This window comes from Heterodontus francisci, chromosome 5 (genome assembly GCF_036365525.1).
Source record: "Heterodontus francisci isolate sHetFra1 chromosome 5, sHetFra1.hap1, whole genome shotgun sequence".
Classification (NCBI taxonomy): Eukaryota; Metazoa; Chordata; class Chondrichthyes; order Heterodontiformes; family Heterodontidae; genus Heterodontus; species Heterodontus francisci.
In genome coordinates, this window is record NC_090375.1 from 201,784,232 (window position 1) to 201,802,901 (window position 18,670).

An 18,670-nucleotide genomic window follows, 5' to 3' on the forward strand; every position below is an offset into this window, starting at 1 on the left:
TCTCTCACACTGTATCACACACTCACTCACTCTCTCACACTACCTCACACACACTCACTCTCTCACACTGTCTCACACACACTCACTCTCTCACACTGTCTCACACACACTCACTCCCACACTGTCTCACACACACTCACTCTATCACACTGTCTCACACACACACACTCTCTCACACTGCCTCACACACACTCACTCTCTCACACTGTCAAACACACACTCACTCTCTCACACTGTCTCACACACACTCACTCTCTCAGACTCACACACACACACTCTCACACTGTCTCACACACACTCACTCCCACACTGTCTCACACACACTCAATCTATCACACTGTCTCACACACACACACTCTCTCACACTGCCTCACACACTCTCACTCTTTCACACTGTCAAACACACACTCACTCTCTCACAATGCCTCACACACACTCACTCTCTCACACTGCCTCACACACACTCACTCTCTCACACTGTCTCATACACAATCACTCTCTCACACTGTCACACACTCACTAACTCTCTCACACTGTCTCACACACACTCACTCTCTCACACTGTCTCACACCCACTCACACTCTCACACTGTCTCACACACACTCACTCTCTCACACTGCCTTGCACACTCTCACTCTCTCACACTGTATCACACACACACACACTCTCTCACACTATTACACACACACACTCGCTCTCACACTGTCTCACACACACACAGTCTCTCACACTGTCACACACACTCACTCTCTCACACTGTCTCACACACACTCACTCCCACACTGTCTCACACACACTCACTCTATCACACTGTCTCACACACACACACTCTCTCACATTGTCTCACACACACACTGTCTCTCACACTGTCACACACACTCACTCTCTCACACTGTCTCACACACACCCACTCTCTCACACTGTCTCACACACTCACTCACTCTCTCACACACACACACTCACTCTCTCACACTGTCTCACACACACTCACTCTCTCACACTGTCTCACACACACCCACTCTCTCACACTGTATCACACACTCACTCACTCTCTCACACTACCTCACACACACTCACTCTCTCACACTGTCTCACACACACTCACTCTCTCACACTGTCTCACACACACTCACTCCCACACTGTCTCACACACACTCACTCTATCACACTGTCTCACACACACACACTCTCTCACACTGCCTCACACACACTCACTCTCTCACACTGTCAAACACACACTCACTCTCTCACACTGTCTCACACACACTCACTCTCTCAGACTCACACACACACACTCTCACACTGTCTCACACACACTCACTCCCACACTGTCTCACACACACTCAATCTATCACACTGTCTCACACACACACACTCTCTCACACTGCCTCACACACTCTCACTCTTTCACACTGTCAAACACACACTCACTCTCTCACAATGCCTCACACACACTCACTCTCTCACACTGCCTCACACACACTCACTCTCTCACACTGACTCATACACAATCACTCTCTCACACTGTCACACACTCACTAACTCTCTCACACTGTCTCACACACACTCACTCTCTCACACTGTCTCACACCCACTCACACTCTCACACTGTCTCACACACACTCACTCTCTCACACTGCCTTGCACACTCTCACTCTCTCACACTGTCACACACACACACACACTCTCTCACACTATTACACACACACACTCGCTCTCACACTGTCTCACACACACACAGTCTCTCACACTGTCACACACACTCACTCTCTCACACTGTCTCACACACACTCACTCTCTCACACTGTCACACACTCACTCACACTCTCACACTGTCTTGCACACTCTCACTCTCTCACACTGTCACACACACACACTCACTCTCTCACACTGTTACACACACACACTCACTCTCTCACACTGTCTCGCACACTCTCACTCTCACACTGTCTCACATGCAGTCACTCTCTCACACTGTCACACACACTCATTCTCTCACACTGTCTCACACACACTCACTCACTCACACTGTCGCACACACACTCACTCTCTCAAACTGTCTCACACACACTCACTCTCTCACACTGTCACACACACACTCACTCTCTCACACTGTCACACACACTCATTCGCTCTCTCACATTGTCTCACACACACACTGTCTCTCACACTGTCACACACACTCACTCTCTCACACTGTCACACACACACACTCACTCTCTCACACTGTCACACACACACATTCGCTCTCTCACACTGTCTCACATGCACTCACTCTCTCACACTGTCTCACACACACATTCGCTCTCTCACATTGTCTCACACACACACTGTCTCACACACTGTCACACACACTCACTCTCTCACACTGTCTCACACACTCACTCACACTGTCTCACACACACACTCTCTCACACTGTCTCACACACTCACTCACTCACACTTTCACACACACACACTCACTCTCTCACACTGTCACACACACACATTCGCTCTCTCACATTGTCTCACACACACACTGTCTCTCACACTGTCACACACTCTCACTCTCTCACACTGTCAAACACACACTCACTCTCTCACACTGTCTCACATGCACTCACTCTCTCACACTGTCTCACACACACTCACTCTCTCACACTGTCAAACACACACTCACTCTCTCACACTGTCTCACATGCACTCACTCTCTCACACTGTCACACACACACACACACTCACTCTTTCACACTGTTACACACACACACTCGCTCTCTCACACAGTCTCACACACACACAGTCTCTCGCACTGTCACACACACTCTCACTCTCACACCGTCTCACATGCAGTCACTCTCTCACACTGTCACACACACTCACGCTCTCACACTGTCTCACACACTCACTCACTCACACTGTCTCACACACTCACTCTCTCACACTGTTACACACACACACTCACTCTCTCACACTGTCTCACACACACTCACTCTCTCAAACTGTCACACACACACTCACTCTCTCACACTGTCACACACACACACTCACTCTCTCACACTGTCACACACACTCATTCGCTCTCTCACATTGTCTCACAAACACACTGTCTCTCACACTGTCACACACACTCACTCTCTCACACTGTCTCACACACTCACTCACTCACACTGTCTCACACACACTCACTCTCTCAAACTGTCTCACACACACTCACTCTCTCACACTGTCACACACACTCACTCTATCACACTGTCTCACATGCACTCACTCTCTCACACTGTCTCACACACACTCACTCTCTCACACTGTCACACACACACATTCGCTCTCTCACATTGTCTCACACACACACTGTCTCTCACACTGTCACACACACTCACTCTCTCACACTGTCTCACACACTCACTCTCTCACACTGTCTCACATGCACTCACTCTCTCACACTGTCTCACACACACTCACTCTCTCACACTGTCACACACACACATTCGCTCTCTCACATTGTCTCACACACACACTGTCTCACACACTGTCACACACACTCACTCTCTCACACTGTCTCACACACTCACTCACTCACACTGTCTCACACACACACTCTCTCACACTGTCTCACACACTCACTCACTCACACTGTCACACACACACACTCACTCTCTCACACTGTCACACACACACATTCACTCTCTCACATTGTCTCACACACACACTGTCTCACACTGTCACACACTCTCACTCTCTCACACTGTCAAACACACACTCACTCTCTCACACTGTCTCACATGCACTCACTCTCTCACACTGTCTCACACACACTCACTCTCTCACACTGTCAAACACACACTCACTCTCTCACACTGTCTCACATGCACTCACTCTCTCACACTTTCTCATACACACTCACTCTCTCACACTGTCACACACACACATTCGCTCTCTCACACTGTCTCACACACACACTGTCTCTCACACTGTCTCACACACTCACTCTCTCACACTGTCTCACACTCTCACTCTCTCACACTGTCTCACATGCAGTCACTCTCTCACACTGTCACACACACACACAGTCTCTCACACTGTCACACACACTCACTCTCTCACACTGTCTCACACACACTCACTCTCTCACACTGTCACACACTCACTCACTCTCTCATACTGTCTTGCACACTCTCACTCTCTCACACTGTCACATACACACACTCACTCTCTCACACTGTCACACACACACACACTCACTCTCTCACACTGTTACACACACACACTCGCTCTCTCACACTGTCTCACACACACACAGTCTCTCGCATCTCATACAATCCCATCTCATACCTCCCTTTCCTCTCCAAATCCCTTCAATATGTTGTTGCCTCCCAAATCCGTGCACATCCTTCCAACAATATCATATATGTTAATTGCTGAAAATGGAGACATGTTGTCTAAGCTTTTCATCTTGCACTCATCAGGACAATACACAAGAATAACCAATGTAAGGGAAAACAACAACTTATATTGCATGAGCAGAGAGTGCTGATTGGTTGGCAAGTGAACTCTGATTGGTAGAGGCGTTGCCCTGGAGATGCACCAGTTTACGGTGACTGACAGTTAACTGCCAAGATTTTTTTGAAATTTAAACCAGGCAGTTTGACTCTGATTGGTCAAGGCATTGCTCTGAGGAATGAACCATCAAATGGCTGTCACTTATTTTGTTCAGCTGAAACAGGCGCTATGTGTGTACATGTTCTTTCTGTCTGCAACGAACAGGGGTCTCAAGTTCTGGACTACCAAACGACCATCATGTTTGCATCTCTTCAGTCAGGTTTCTATCCCTGCCACAATACTCAAATGGTCCCAAACAAATTAAAATATTGCACCTCTGTGACTGTTACTGTGGAGCAGAATCCCTCCACATGACCGCCTCAGTCGCTCTGCAATCTTTGACACGATTGACCATGCAATTCTCCTTCAATGTCTCTGATCCATTCACCAGTTAACTAGTACTGCCCTTGTATGGTTTTTCCTCCAGTTAAACATTGGGAGGACAGGAGCCACCATCTTCGAGTCCACAGCACAAACTCTGTACCTTCCACTCTCTACTGCTACCCCTTGGCCTTTGTCTCAGCCAGACTCATAATGTTTGTCACCTTGGTTCCCATTTGACCTCACAATGAGCATCAGGAACTCATATTCTCTCATCACAAAGACCTACTTCTATAACATCAAAGTCCTCCATTCATTCGACAGTCCACGTGCTGTTGAATCTCTCATCCATGCTCTTGTCATCTCAAGACTCACTTTATCCAATGTCCTCCTGGTCGACATCCCATTTACAAGGTTAACAAACCTCAGCTCCACTAAAACTCTGCTGCCCACATCCTATCCCATCCAAGCTCCTCTGATATGACCAGCAAATTCTTGTTGAATTTCATTAGGTCCGAGGCCTCCAAATCCTCAAATTTAAATTTCTGATCCTTGCAGATCCTTCCATATGATAATATCTTTCTATATCAATAACATTCTGCAGCCCAACTAAAACCCACCGTCCACTCACAAAACTCTTCTGCATCCATGTTAATGTTCTATCGCTTTTCCCTACCATTTGTCGTGATGCTTTAATCATCAAGGCTCTATCTAGGGATCTATATGGCGATTAGATCTAAAGGATTTATCTTTATTTGTGCCACTAGTTAATTTTATGCTGCAAGCTTCACGTTATCAGAGAAAGAATCTTTAATTTTATTGTTTTACTATTATTCTTTGCATGGACCAGATTCACTGATGAACTGGCAGCATTAAATTCTCTGCCCTTTCTGTCCCACACTGCTGCTTGGAGACAAATCACTACACTGCTCTGTTGCCTCGAATTTCTCTTTAGATTTCTAAATCTCCTTTTACCTGAACCCTCCTCCACACTTTTACTTCAAAACCCTGCCCAGATCCCTAGTTAAATGATTCAGCAGGACACTGATCTCAGCCTGGTTTAACTGGTGTTCAAACCAATGGAACAGCTCCCTCTTTGCCCAGTAATGGTGCGAGTGCCCCATGAATCGAAGCCCCTCCTTTCCACATCCACACATTCAGCCACACATTTAAATCTTTAACCTTCTTGAACCTATGCAATTGATGTGTGGTCCAGGTAACAAGCAGATTATTACCTTTGAGGTTCTTCAATTTAATTTGGACACCAACTCCTCAAACTCATTCAGTAGAACATCATTCCTATTTCTACATATGTCATTTGTTCCTGTGTCAACCATGACATCTGGATCCTCCCCCTCCCACTCCAAGTTCATCTCCAGCCGTGAGGAGGTGCCTTTCACCCTGGCATGGGGAAGACACACAGCCTTTGGAACTCCAGGTCGTGGCTGCAGATAAAAGTATCTATTCCCCTGACTCTACTGTCCCCTATCATTGTCACATTCTGTTTCACTGCCCCACCTGAATGTCTTCCTGCACCATGGTGTTATGGTCAGTTTGCCCATCCACCCTGCAGTCCTTGTTCTCATCCACAAAGGTAGCAAGTACCTCATGCCTGTTGGTCAAAGTCAAGGGCCAAGTCTCCTCTATCATTAAATGTTGGATCTCCATACCTGTCTGAATCACAGTCACATCCTCCTTTCCCTGACCATTGACTAACTCTGAAGTTCAACTTAACCTAAGGGGTGTGACTGCCTCCTGGAACAATGTGTCCAGGTAACTCTCCCCCACTCTGAGGATGAACAATGTCTGCAGCTCAGTACGTACCTCACAACTTGGAGATAAAGTTACTTGAGCTGCAGACGCCTTTTCACCCAGAGGGTGATGGGTGTCAGGAATTCAGTGTCAGGAATGGTGGTGGAGACAGAAACCTTTTAAAAGGTACCTGGACATGCACCTGAACTGCTGTAACTGGCAAGTCTCTGGACCAGGTGCTGAGAGGTGGGATTAGATTGGGCGGCTAGTTTCTTTTTTCGGCCGGCACGGACACGATGGGCTGAATGGACTCCTTCTGTGTTGTAATTGTTCTACGGCTCTTTGGTTACAGACATGGGACACCAGCAATGTGTCTGACTGATAATGGAGGAGAATTTGCCAATAATGAGTTCAGAGACATGTGTGAAAATATGAACATCATAGTCATGAATCCTGCAGCTGAATGTTCTTTTAGCAATGGACTCTGTGAAAGGAATCAGGTGGTGATCACTGAAATACTGCTAAATGTTTTAGCTGATCAACCTCACTGCAAGTTAACAACCACCTGGCATGGACGGTTCACACAAAGAATTCACTCCAGATAGTTGGAGACTATAGTCCCCATCAATTAGTCTATGGGTGAAACCCAAATCACATTCTGCTCTGTGCAATAGTCCTCCTGAGATAGAAGATATTACAATTCGTTTCATTTTACTGTATAACTGAATAACTGAAAATTTGAAAAGCACTGAGACATCGTTTAAGATCATCTGAGACAAACTTCAATTCAGGAGATTTAATATCCTATAAAAGAGAGGGTCATAGGTAATGAAAAGACCCTGGGAAGGTAATAGGTGGTGTTGGGAAGTCAGTACTTATCAAACATGGCAATCAAACTGTTATTGTTCATTCAGCACATTAAATGTAAAATCTCAGACTCTGAGCAGCCAATAGAAGCAACTGAGGCAACTTGGACCTCAAATGTTCATGTGTTTGTGATGGAGGTCCTGAGGAATTGTTAATCTGAGTGTGGCAGGAAGGGAAGAGTGGAGCAAAATTGGTAACAGGAAGTAAAAAAGGAGTGAGCGAAATAGGATCAGAATGTAAAATAATGTTAAAAAGTCAAAGTGCTCTCTATCTGAATGTACACAACATTCACAACAAGGTAGATGATTTGAAGGCACAAATAGAGATAAATAGATATGATCTAATTGCCATTTCAGAGACATGGTTACAGGGTGACCAAGACTGAATCACAGAATCACAGAATTGTTCCAGTGCAGAAGGAGGCCATTCAGCCCATCGTGTCTGCACCAGCTCTCCGAATGGGCATTTCACCTGGTGCCATTCCCCTGCCTTCTCCCCATAACCCTGCACATCCTTCCTTTTCATATAACAGTCTACTTCCCTTTTGAATGCCTCGATTGAACCTGCCTCCACCACACTCACAGGCAGTGCATTCCAGATCTTAACTACGTGTTGGGTGAAAAAGCTTTTCCTCATGTCACTTTTGTTTCTTTTACCAATCACTTTTAATCTGTGCCCTCTTGTTCTTGATCCTTTCACAAGTGGAAACAATTTCTCCCGATCTACTCTGTCCAGACCCCTCATGATTTTGACTACCTCTATCAAATCTCCTTTCAGTATTCTCCTCTCCAAGCAAAACAGTCCCAACTTCTCCAATCTATCTCCATAACTGAACAGGAATCTTTTCTGCACCCTCTCTAACGATTTCACATCCTTCCTAAAGTGTGGCACCCAGAACTGGACACAATACTCCTGCTGAGGCTGAACTAGTGTCTTATACAATTCAACATAACCTCCTTGCTCTTGTACTCTGTGCCCTTATTAATAAAGCCCAGGGTACTGTTTGTTTTATAAGCCACTCACTCAACCTGTACTGCCACCTTCAATGACATATGCACAGATACACCCAGGTCCCTCTGCTCCTGCACCTCCTTTAGAATTGTACCCTTTATTTTATATTGTCTCTCCATGTTTTTCCTACCAAAATGAATCATTTCACATTCTCTGCATTGAAATTCATCTGCCACTTGTCTGCCCATTCCACCAACTTGTCTATGTCCTTGTTTTAACTTCGACACTACCCACCTCACAGTTCTCAATGCTTTCAAGTTTCCTATCATCTGCAAATTTTGAAATTGTGCCCTGTATACCAAGGTCTAGGTCATTCATATATTTCAGGAAAATCAAAGGTCCCAACACTGACCCCTGGGGAACTCCACTACAAACCCTCCTCCAACTCGCAAAACATCCATTACACATTACTCTTCGGTTTCTGTCACTCAACCTATTCCCTATCCATGTTGCTACTGTGCCATTTATTCCATGAGCTATAACTTTGCTCACAAGTCTGTTGTGTGATACTGTATCAAACACCTTTTGGACGTCTGTGTACACCAGGTTACAGCACTTCAGGTACCATTTAAAAGAATTGAGGGTTTCTGCCTCCACCACCATTCCTGGCCGTGAATTCCAGACACCGACCACCCTCTGGGTGAAAACATTTTTCCTCATGTCCCCTCTAATCCTTCAAGTAATCTCCTTAAATCTCGCCCCCTGGCAATTGACCTCTCCACCCTGGGAAACAGCTCCTTCCTGTCTACTCTATCTAGGCCCCTCATAATTTTGTACACCTTAATTAAGACACCCCTCAGCCTCCTCTGTTCTAAGGGAAACAACCCTAGTCTGTCCAATCTTTCCATAAAGCTGTAACTTTCAAGCCCTGGCAACATTCTTGTAAATTTCCTCTTTACTCTCTCCAGAGCAATTATGTCCTTCCTGTCGTGTGGTGACCAGAACTGTAGGCAATAATCCAGCTGTGGCCTTACCAGTGTTTTATACAGTTCCAGCATTACATCCCTGCTTTTGAATTCTATACCTTGACCAATAAAGGAAAACATTCCATATGCCTTCTTCACCACTCTACATACCTGTCCTGCCACCTTCAGGGACCTGTGGACATGCACTTCAAGGTCTCTCACTTTTCTACCTCTCTCAATATCCTCCCCGTTATTGTGTATTCCCTCGCTTTGTTTGCTCTTCTCAAATGCATTACCTCACACTTCTCTGGATTGAATTCCATTTGACACTTTTCTGCCCACTCAACCAAACCATTGATATCATTCTGGAGTCGACAGCTACCCTCTTCACTATTAACTAGATGGTTAATTTTTGTGTCATCAGTAAAATTCCCAATCATGCCTCCAACATTTAAGTCCAAATCATTAATATATGTCACAAACAGCAAAGGACCCAACCCTAAATCCTGGGCTTTTATGTCCCACTCTGCCCCTGCTATTTTGCACCGCTCTCAAGGAAACCACTCTCGCTCCCGCTCTGTCTGTTTGTCTCTCTCTCTCTCTGCTGGTCTCTTTATGCCCTGCTCTGCTCCCGCTGTTTCCCACCGCTCTCTCAGGGAACTCTCTCTCTCTCTCTCCTGGACTCTATATGCCCCGCTCTGCTCCTGCTGTTTCCCATCACTCTCAGGGAACTCTCTCTCTCTCTCTCCTGGACTCTATATGCCCCGCTCTGCTCCTGCTGTTTCCCACCGCTCTCTCAGGGAACTCTCTCTCTCTCTCTCCTGGACTCTATATGCCCCGCTCTGCTCCTGCTGTTTCCCATCGCTCTCAGGGAACTCTCTCTCTCTCTCTCCTGGACTCTATATGCCCCGCTCTGCTCCTGCTGTTTCCCATCGCTCTCAGGGAACTCTCTCTCTCTCTCTCCTGGACTCTATATGCCCCGCTCTGCTCCTGCTGTTTCCCACCGCTCTCTCAGGGAACTCTCTCTCTCTCTCTCTCCTGGACTCTATATGCCCCGCTCTGCTCCTGCTGTTTCCCATCGCTCTCAGGGAACTCTCTCTCTCTCTCTCCTGGACTCTATATGCCCCGCTCTGCTCCTGCTGTTTCCCACCGCTCTCTCAGGGAACTCTCTCTCTCTCTCTCCTGGACTCTATATGCCCCGCTCTGCTCCTGCTGTTTCCCACCGCTCTCTCAGGGAACTCTCTCTCTCTCTCTCCTGGACTCTATATGCCCCGCTCTGCTCCTGCTGTTTCCCACCGCTCTCTCAGGGAACTCTCTCTCTCTCTCTCCTGGACTCTATATGCCCCGCTCTGCTCCTGCTGTTTCCCATCGCTCTCAGGGAACTCTCTCTCTCTCTCTCCTGGACTCTATATGCCCCGCTCTGCTCCTGCTGTTTCCCATCGCTCTCAGGGAACTCTCTCTCTCTCTCTCCTGGACTCTATATGCCCCGCTCTGCTCCCGCTGTTTCCCACCGCTCTCTCAGGGAACTCTCTCTCTCTCTCTCCTGGACTCTATATGCCCCGCTCTGCTCCCGCTGTTTCCCATCGCTCTCAGGGAACTCTCTCTCTCTCTCTCCTGGACTCTATATGCCCCGCTCTGCTCCCGCTGTTTCCCACCGCTCTCTCAGGGAACTCTCTCTCTCTCTCTCCTGGACTCTATATGCCCCGCTCTGCTCCTGCTGTTTCCCATCGCTCTCAGGGAAACCACGCTTGCTCCCGCTCTCTCTCTCACTCTCCTGGGCTCTTTATGCCCAGCCCCTCTGTCGCTGCTTCCCGCTGTTCTCAGGGAACTCTCTGACTGGGAACTGAGTATTCAAGGATATACATTTAGGAATGATAGGTAAAAAGGAAAAGGAGGTACAGTAGCATTCTGAACAAGAGATGAGATCAGAACATTCGTGAGAGAGGATCTTAGAATCACAGAATTGTTAAAGTGCAGATGGAGGCCATTCGGCCCATTGTGTCTGCACTGGCTCTCCAAAAGAGCAATTCCCTCAATTCCATTCCCCTGCCTTCTCCCCGTAATCCTGCACATTCTTCCTTTTCAGATAACAGTCTAATTCCCTTGTGAATGCTTCAATTGAACCTGCCTCCACCACGTTCTCAGGCAGCGCATTCCAGTCCTTAACCACTCGCTGTGTGATAAAGTTTTTCCTCGTGTCACTTTTGCTTCTCTTACCAAATACTTTAAATCTGTGCCCTCTCGTTCTCGATCCTTTCATGAGTGGAAACAGTTTCTCTCCATCGACTCTGTCCAGACCCCTCATGATTTCCAATACCTCTATCAAATCACCTCTCAGCCTTCTCTTCTCCAAGGAAAACAGTCCAACCTTCTCCAATCTATCTTCATAACTGAAATTCCTCATCCCTGGAACCATTCTCATGAATCTTTCCTGTACTATCTCCAATGATTCATGTCTTTCCTAAAGTGCAATGCCCAGAACTGGATGCAATACGCCAGCTGAGGCCGAACTAGTGTCTTATACAAGTTCAACATAACTTCCTTGCTCTTGTACTCTATGCCCCTATTAGTAAAGACCAGGACACTGTATGCTTTATTGACCACTCTCTCAACCTGTCCTGCCACCTTCAATGACATATGTACATATACACCCAGGTCCCTCTGCTCCTGCACCGCCTTTAGAATTTATCCTTTCCTCTATATTGTCTCTCCATGTTCTTCCTGCCAAAATGAATCACTTCACATTTCTCTGCATTGAACTTCACCTGCCACCCGTCTGCCCATTCCACCAACTTGTCTATGTCTTTTTGAAGTTCTACACTATCCTCCTCACCGTTCACATGCTTCCAACTTTAGTACCATCTGCAAACTTTGAAATTGTGCCCTGTACACCAAGGTCTAGATCAGGAAAAGCAAGGGGCCCAACACTGATCCCTGGGGAACTCCACGACAAACCTTCCTCCAGCCTGAAAAACATCCATTAACCACTACTCCTTGTTTCCTGCCACTCAGCCAATTTGTATCCATGTTGCTATCGTCCCTTTTATTCCCTGAGCTGCAAGTTTTCTCACAAGTCTGTTGTGTGGCACTGTATCAAAACCTTTTGAAAGTCCATATACACCACATCAACAGTATTGCCTTCATCAAGTTACCTCCTCAAAAAACTCCAGCAAGTTGGTTAAACAGGATGGTCCCTGAAGAAATGCATGCTGGTTTTCCTTAATTAACTCATATTTGTCCATGTGACTATTCATTTTGTCCCAATTTTTTTTGTTGAAATGTTCCCACCACCGAAGTTGAACTGACTGGGCTGTAATTGCTGGGCTTATTCTTACACCCTTTCTTGCACGAGGATGTAACATTTGCAATTCTCCAGTCCTCTGGCACCACCCCTGAGTCTAAGGAAGATTGAAAGATTATGGCCAGTGCCTCTGTGATTTCCACTCTCACTTCTTTCAGTTACCTTGAATGCATCTCATCCTGTCCTGGTGTTTTATCCACTTTAAGTGCAGACAGCCTATCTAATACTTCCTCTTTATCAATTTTAAACCCCTCTAGTGTCGGACTTACCTCCTCTTTCAACATTGCCTGGATATCATCTTCTTATTTGGTAAAGACAGATGCAAAGTATTCATTTAATACCTCAGCTATGCCCTCTGCCTCCATCTGTAAATCCCCTTTCTGGTTCATAATCAACCCCACACCTCCTTTTACCATCCTTTTACTATTTATATACCAATACAAAACTTTGGGATTTTCTTTAATGTTAGCTGCCAGTCTCTTTTCATGCTCTCTCTTTGCTTCTCTTATTTGCTTTTTCACTCCGCTTTTGACCTTCTATATTCAGCCTGGTTCTCAATAACATTTTCTACCTGGCATCTGTCATAAGCACACATTTTATTCTTTATCTTAATCTCGACCTCTTTTGTCATCCAGGTAGCTCTGGATTTGTTTGCCCTACTTTTCCCCTTCAAAGGAATATACATCAGCAGTGTCCAAACTATCTCTTCTTTGAAGGTTGCCCATAGTTCATCTATCGGTTTTCCTGCCAACTTTGCCTCCAATTTATTCGCCCAGCTCCATTCTTACCCCATTGAAGTTGGCCTTCCCCCAGTTAATTATTCTTACCCTGGATTGCTCTTTGTCCTTTTCCATAGTCAGCCTAAAACTTATGATATAATGATCACTATCCCCTAAATGCTCTCCTACTGATACTTGATCCACTTGGCCCACCTCATTCCCAAGAACCAGGCCGAGCTGTGCCTCCTTTCTCATTGGACGAGCAACATACTGTTGTAGAAAGTTTTCCTGAACAAACTCTACGACCTCTTGCCCCTCACTGCCCTTTACACTACTATTGTCCCAGTCTATGTTTGGATAATTAAAGTCCCCCATTTAAAATACCCTATAATTTTCGCACCTGTCTATAATTTCCTTGTAAATTTGTTCCTCCATGTCCTTCCCACTAGCTGGTAGCCTATATACAACACTGAGCAATGTAACTGCACCTTTTTTGTTCCTTTGTTCTCACCAAATTGATTCTGTCCTCGACCCCTCTGGGACATCCTTTTTCTCTAACACTGTAACGCTCTCCTTAATCAATACCACCACCCCTCCCCCTTTTTGCCCTTTCCGATCTTTCCTGAACACCTTGTATCCAGGAATATTTAACACCCAGTCCTGCCTTTCTTTGAGCCAGGTCTCTGTTATAGCTACAGCATCATATTTCCACATGGCAATCTGCACCTGTACCTCACCAGTCTTATTAACCACACTCTGTGCATTCACATACATACACATTAACCCTGATTCACACTTTATTACTTTCTCCCTTAGTCTGACCCCACCTAATAACCACACTCATGCTATATCCCTCCGGTATTCTGTGCACCTTGGTATTCCTCTCTGATACTTGCTCCTGGTTCCCACACCCCTGACAAGTTACCAGTTTTGTTTCCCTCCAATCTGAGCTCCCTCTCAGGTTCCCATCCCCCTGCCGTTCTAGTTTAAACCCTCCCCTACAGCACAAGCAAATCTCCCTGCGAGGATATTTGTCCCAGTCCTGCTAAGATGCAACCCGTCCACCTTGTACAGGTCCCACCTGCCCCTGAACCGGTCCCTATGTCTCAGAAATCTGCTGCCTTCCCTCCGACACTAATTCTCCAGCCACATGTTCAATCGATCAGTCCTCCTATTCTTATGCTCATTTGCAGGTGACACTGGGAGAAATCCTGAGATTACTGCTTTTAAGGTCCTTTTTAATCTCCTTCCTAGTTCCCTAAAAACCTCATCCCCCTTCTTAACTATGTCATTGGTACCAACGTGGACCACGACCTCTGGCTGTTCACCCTCCCCCAGAAGAATGTCCTGCAGCAGCTCTGTGACATCCTTGACCCTGGCACCAAGGAGGCAACAGACATTCCCGGAGTCATGGTTAATTCCACAGAAACGCCTATATGTTTCCCTAAATAATGAATCCCCTATCAGGACTGCTCTTCCACTCTTCTCCCTCCCCTCCTGTGCAGCTGAGTCAACTGTGGTGTCACAAACTTGGATCTGACTGCTCTTCTCTGTGGAACCATCACCCTCACCAGTATCCAATTTGGAAAATTGATTAGCGAGTGAGATCATATCAGGGGACTCCTGCGCTACCTGCCTGGTTCTCTTAGACTGCCTGGCGCACACCTATTCCCTATCTGCCTGCATGCTGGTTGGCGTCATACCTAGCACAAAGGAAGATGGTTGTGGTTGTTGGAGGTCACTCATCTGAGCTCCAGGACATCACTGCAGGAGTTCCTTAGGGTAGTATCCTAGACCCAACCATCTTCAGCTGCTTCATCAATGACCTTCCTTCAATCATAAGGTCAGAAGTGGGGATGTTCGCTGATGATTGCACAATGTTCGGCACCATTCATGACTCCTCAGATACTGTAGCAGTCCGTGTAGAAATGCAGCAAGACTTGGACAATATCCAGGCTCGGGCTGATAAGTGGCAAGTAACATTCGCGCCACACAAATGCCAGGCAATGACCATCTCCAACAAGAGAGAATCCAACCATCTCCCCTTGTCATTCAATGACATTACCATTGAATCCCTCACTATCAACATCCTAGGGGTTACCATTGACCAGAAACTGAACTGGAGTAACCATATAAATACCGTGGCTACAAGAGCAGGTCAGAGGCTAGGAATCCTGAAGCGAGTAACTCACCTCCTGACTCCCCAAAGCCTGTCCACCATCTACAAGGCACAAGTCAGGAGTGTGATGGAATATTCTCCACTTGCCTGGATGGGTGCAGCTCCAACAACACTCAAGAAGGTCGACACCATCCAGGAAAAAGCAGCCTGCTTGATTGGCACCCCATCTACAAACATTCCCTCCCTCCACCACCGACACACCGTGACAGCAGTGTGTACCATCTACAAGATGCACTGCAGCAACGCACCAAGGCTCCTAGACAGCACCTTCCAAACCCGCGACCTCTACCAACTAGAAGGACAAGGGCAGCAAATGCATGGGAACACCACCACCTGCACGTTCCCCTCCAAGTCACACACCATCCAGATTTGGAACTATATCGCCGTTCCTTCACTGTCGCTGGGTCAAAATCCTGGAACGCCCTTCCTAACAGCACTGTGGGTATACCTACCCCACGTGAACTGCAGCGGTTAAAGAAGGCAGCTCACCACCACCTTCTCAAGAGCAATTAGGGATGGGCAATTAATGCTGGTCTGGCCAGCAACGCCCACATCCCATGAATGAGTAAAATAAAATGCTCCTAACCTGCAGTGTGACCACTTCCCGAAATGTGCTATTCACATAGTCCTCCGCCTCGCGGATGCACAACGGTGACTCCAACCACCGCTCGCGTTCCGAAACCTGGAGCTCAGGCTTCTGCAGCCGGTGACACTTACTGCAGATGTGTCTGTCTCAGACACATGGTGAATCCATGACTTCCCATGTGCTACAAACTGTACATTCCACTCAGCAGAGTTGCCCTGCCATACCTTAACTTTACAGACTATTTATTATGAGTAGAATAACTTACCAGGTACTCACCAAACAGCTCCTTCCACTGCACTGAAGCAAGAACCAAATACTGGAGGGTTAAAAAAGAAAAAAAAAGTTGAAAATGGAGCACCTCCTCCCCCTTCACTGAACTCACCACTCACCAAACTCAAATCTTCACACTCAGCTTGCAATCTGCACTCCGTTTGCAGGCTGCACCCAGACCTCTGTATTGATACCTTTTGAAACTGAAACTGCAGCAATCGGATTAGAATGGTCAGCTACTTAACTAATCAGCTACTCTGCAGTAGAGCCTGTTAATCCCTGCCTAAGACTGTAAGAAACTTACTTTACTTTCTTAACACTATTTCACATTCTTAACCCTACTTTAAATTAGACGGTAACTCTTTGCCAACTGCAGACCAGACTTTTATAAAGATAACCACACTTAAAATCCCCACTTACAAAACTCGAATCTCCACCCTCAACTTGCAATCAGCACACCAAAGGAACAAGATGTAGAATCAATTTGGATGAAACTAAGAAACAGCAAGGTGCAGCAAACATTGGTTTCTAGGCAACCAAACTGTAGTAGTAATGTCGGGCATGGTGTAAATTGGGAAATTAGAGGTGTATGTAACATGGCTAATACAGTAATAATGGGTGACTTCAATTTACATATAGACTGGGTAAACCTAATCAGCACTAACACTGTGGAGGATGAATTCCTGGAGTGTGTATGAGATGGGTTTCTGGAGCAGTACGTTGAAGAACCAACTAGGGATCAGACTATTTTAGATTTAGTATTATGTAATGAGAAAGATCTAATTAATAACCTTGCTATCATGGAGCCATTGAGAAATGGTGACCATAATATGAAATATTTTACATTAAGTTTGAAAGTGATATTGTTCATTCTGAAACTAGGGTCTTAAATTTAAACAAAGGAAACTAGGAAGGGATGAGGGGCAAGATGGCTATGGGATTGGGAAAATACATTAAAAGATTTGACAGTAGACGGTAATGGCTGGTATTTAAGGAAATATTACATGGTCTACAACAAATATGCATTCCTGTACGACAAAAACACCCAACAGGAAAGATGAATCAACTATGGCTAATAAAAGACGTTAAAGATTGAACTAGATCAAAGGAAATGGCTGATAAAGTTGCCAGAATAAGTGGGAAACCCGAGCATTGGGAGCAATTTAGAATCCAGCAAAAGATGGCCAAGAAACTGATAAAGAAAGGGAAAAGAAAATATGAATGCAAGCTAGTGAGAAACATCATGGCGGACTCTAAAAGCTTCTTTAGGTATGTGGAAAGGAAAAGATTAGCAAGGACAAATGTGGGTCCATTACAGGCGGAGACAGGAGAATTTATAATAGAGAATAGAGAAGTAGCAGAGAAAATAAACAATTACTTTGTGTCTGTCTTCACGGAGGAAGATATAGAAAATCTCCCAGAAGTAACAGGGAACCAAGTGTAAGAGATTCCATTCCCTTTTCCCCTTACAATAGTTCTTGGTCTCCAGGAATTATGAAAACAAAATGCACGCCAAGGTTTGGCTCAATCTCAGATTCGTTTGTTTATTAAACTCACAAGTTTCACCCCCCGCGCCCCTGTACAAACCCCTCTGTGATTTGACCAGAATTAACAACAATACCTCACAGTACAAACCCCCATACAAGGTTGACTGAAATTTACAAAATACCTCCTAACACAAACTCCAATACGATTTGTCTGAAACTTACAATCACCCACACTGCTGGACATTACCAGTGTTGATTATAGGCCTGGATCTGGAGATGACCGGTCTCTGTCCTTCTTCACCTGACTGCAGTGCCCACGTTCCAATGTTATCCTCTTTTCTGATGATTTATATCACAGACACAGATCCTGTTCCCATTCCACTGAGTCACCCGGTGCTCAGCACCTCTTCACCTTGGTTTATTCCATGTACTGTTCTAGACAGGACTGTATGGACAGAGTCAATTCTTGTGCTGTTTACACAACAGAAAACACTGTGATCCCCTCCCCATGGTGAGGGACATAATTGTCCTGGAGAGAGTGCAGTGGAGATTTATAAGAATGTTGCATGGGCTTGAGGGTTACAACTATGAGGAAAGATTGGATCGGCTGGGGTTGTTTTCCCTGGAATTAAGGAGGTTGAGGGGTGACTTGATTGAGGTGTACAACATTATGACAGACCTGGATAGAGTAGA

At 45.9% G+C, this 18,670-nt stretch overlaps 1 protein-coding gene across 1 annotated transcript in view; it reads left to right on the top strand.

The window, feature by feature from the left end:
* LOC137370330 (probable G-protein coupled receptor 139) overlaps positions 1–16,344 on the top strand; it is a 33,972-nt gene extending 17,628 nt beyond the window's left edge. The window contains exons 3-7 of the mRNA XM_068032698.1: positions 5,184–5,314; positions 7,005–7,152; positions 13,372–13,452; positions 14,794–14,868; positions 16,261–16,344. Coding sequence (XP_067888799.1) covers positions 5,184–5,314; positions 7,005–7,152; positions 13,372–13,452; positions 14,794–14,868; positions 16,261–16,344 — 519 coding nt within the window. The remainder of the gene's footprint in view (positions 1–5,183; positions 5,315–7,004; positions 7,153–13,371; positions 13,453–14,793; positions 14,869–16,260) is intronic.
* The last annotated feature ends 2,326 nt before the right edge of the window (positions 16,345–18,670 follow it).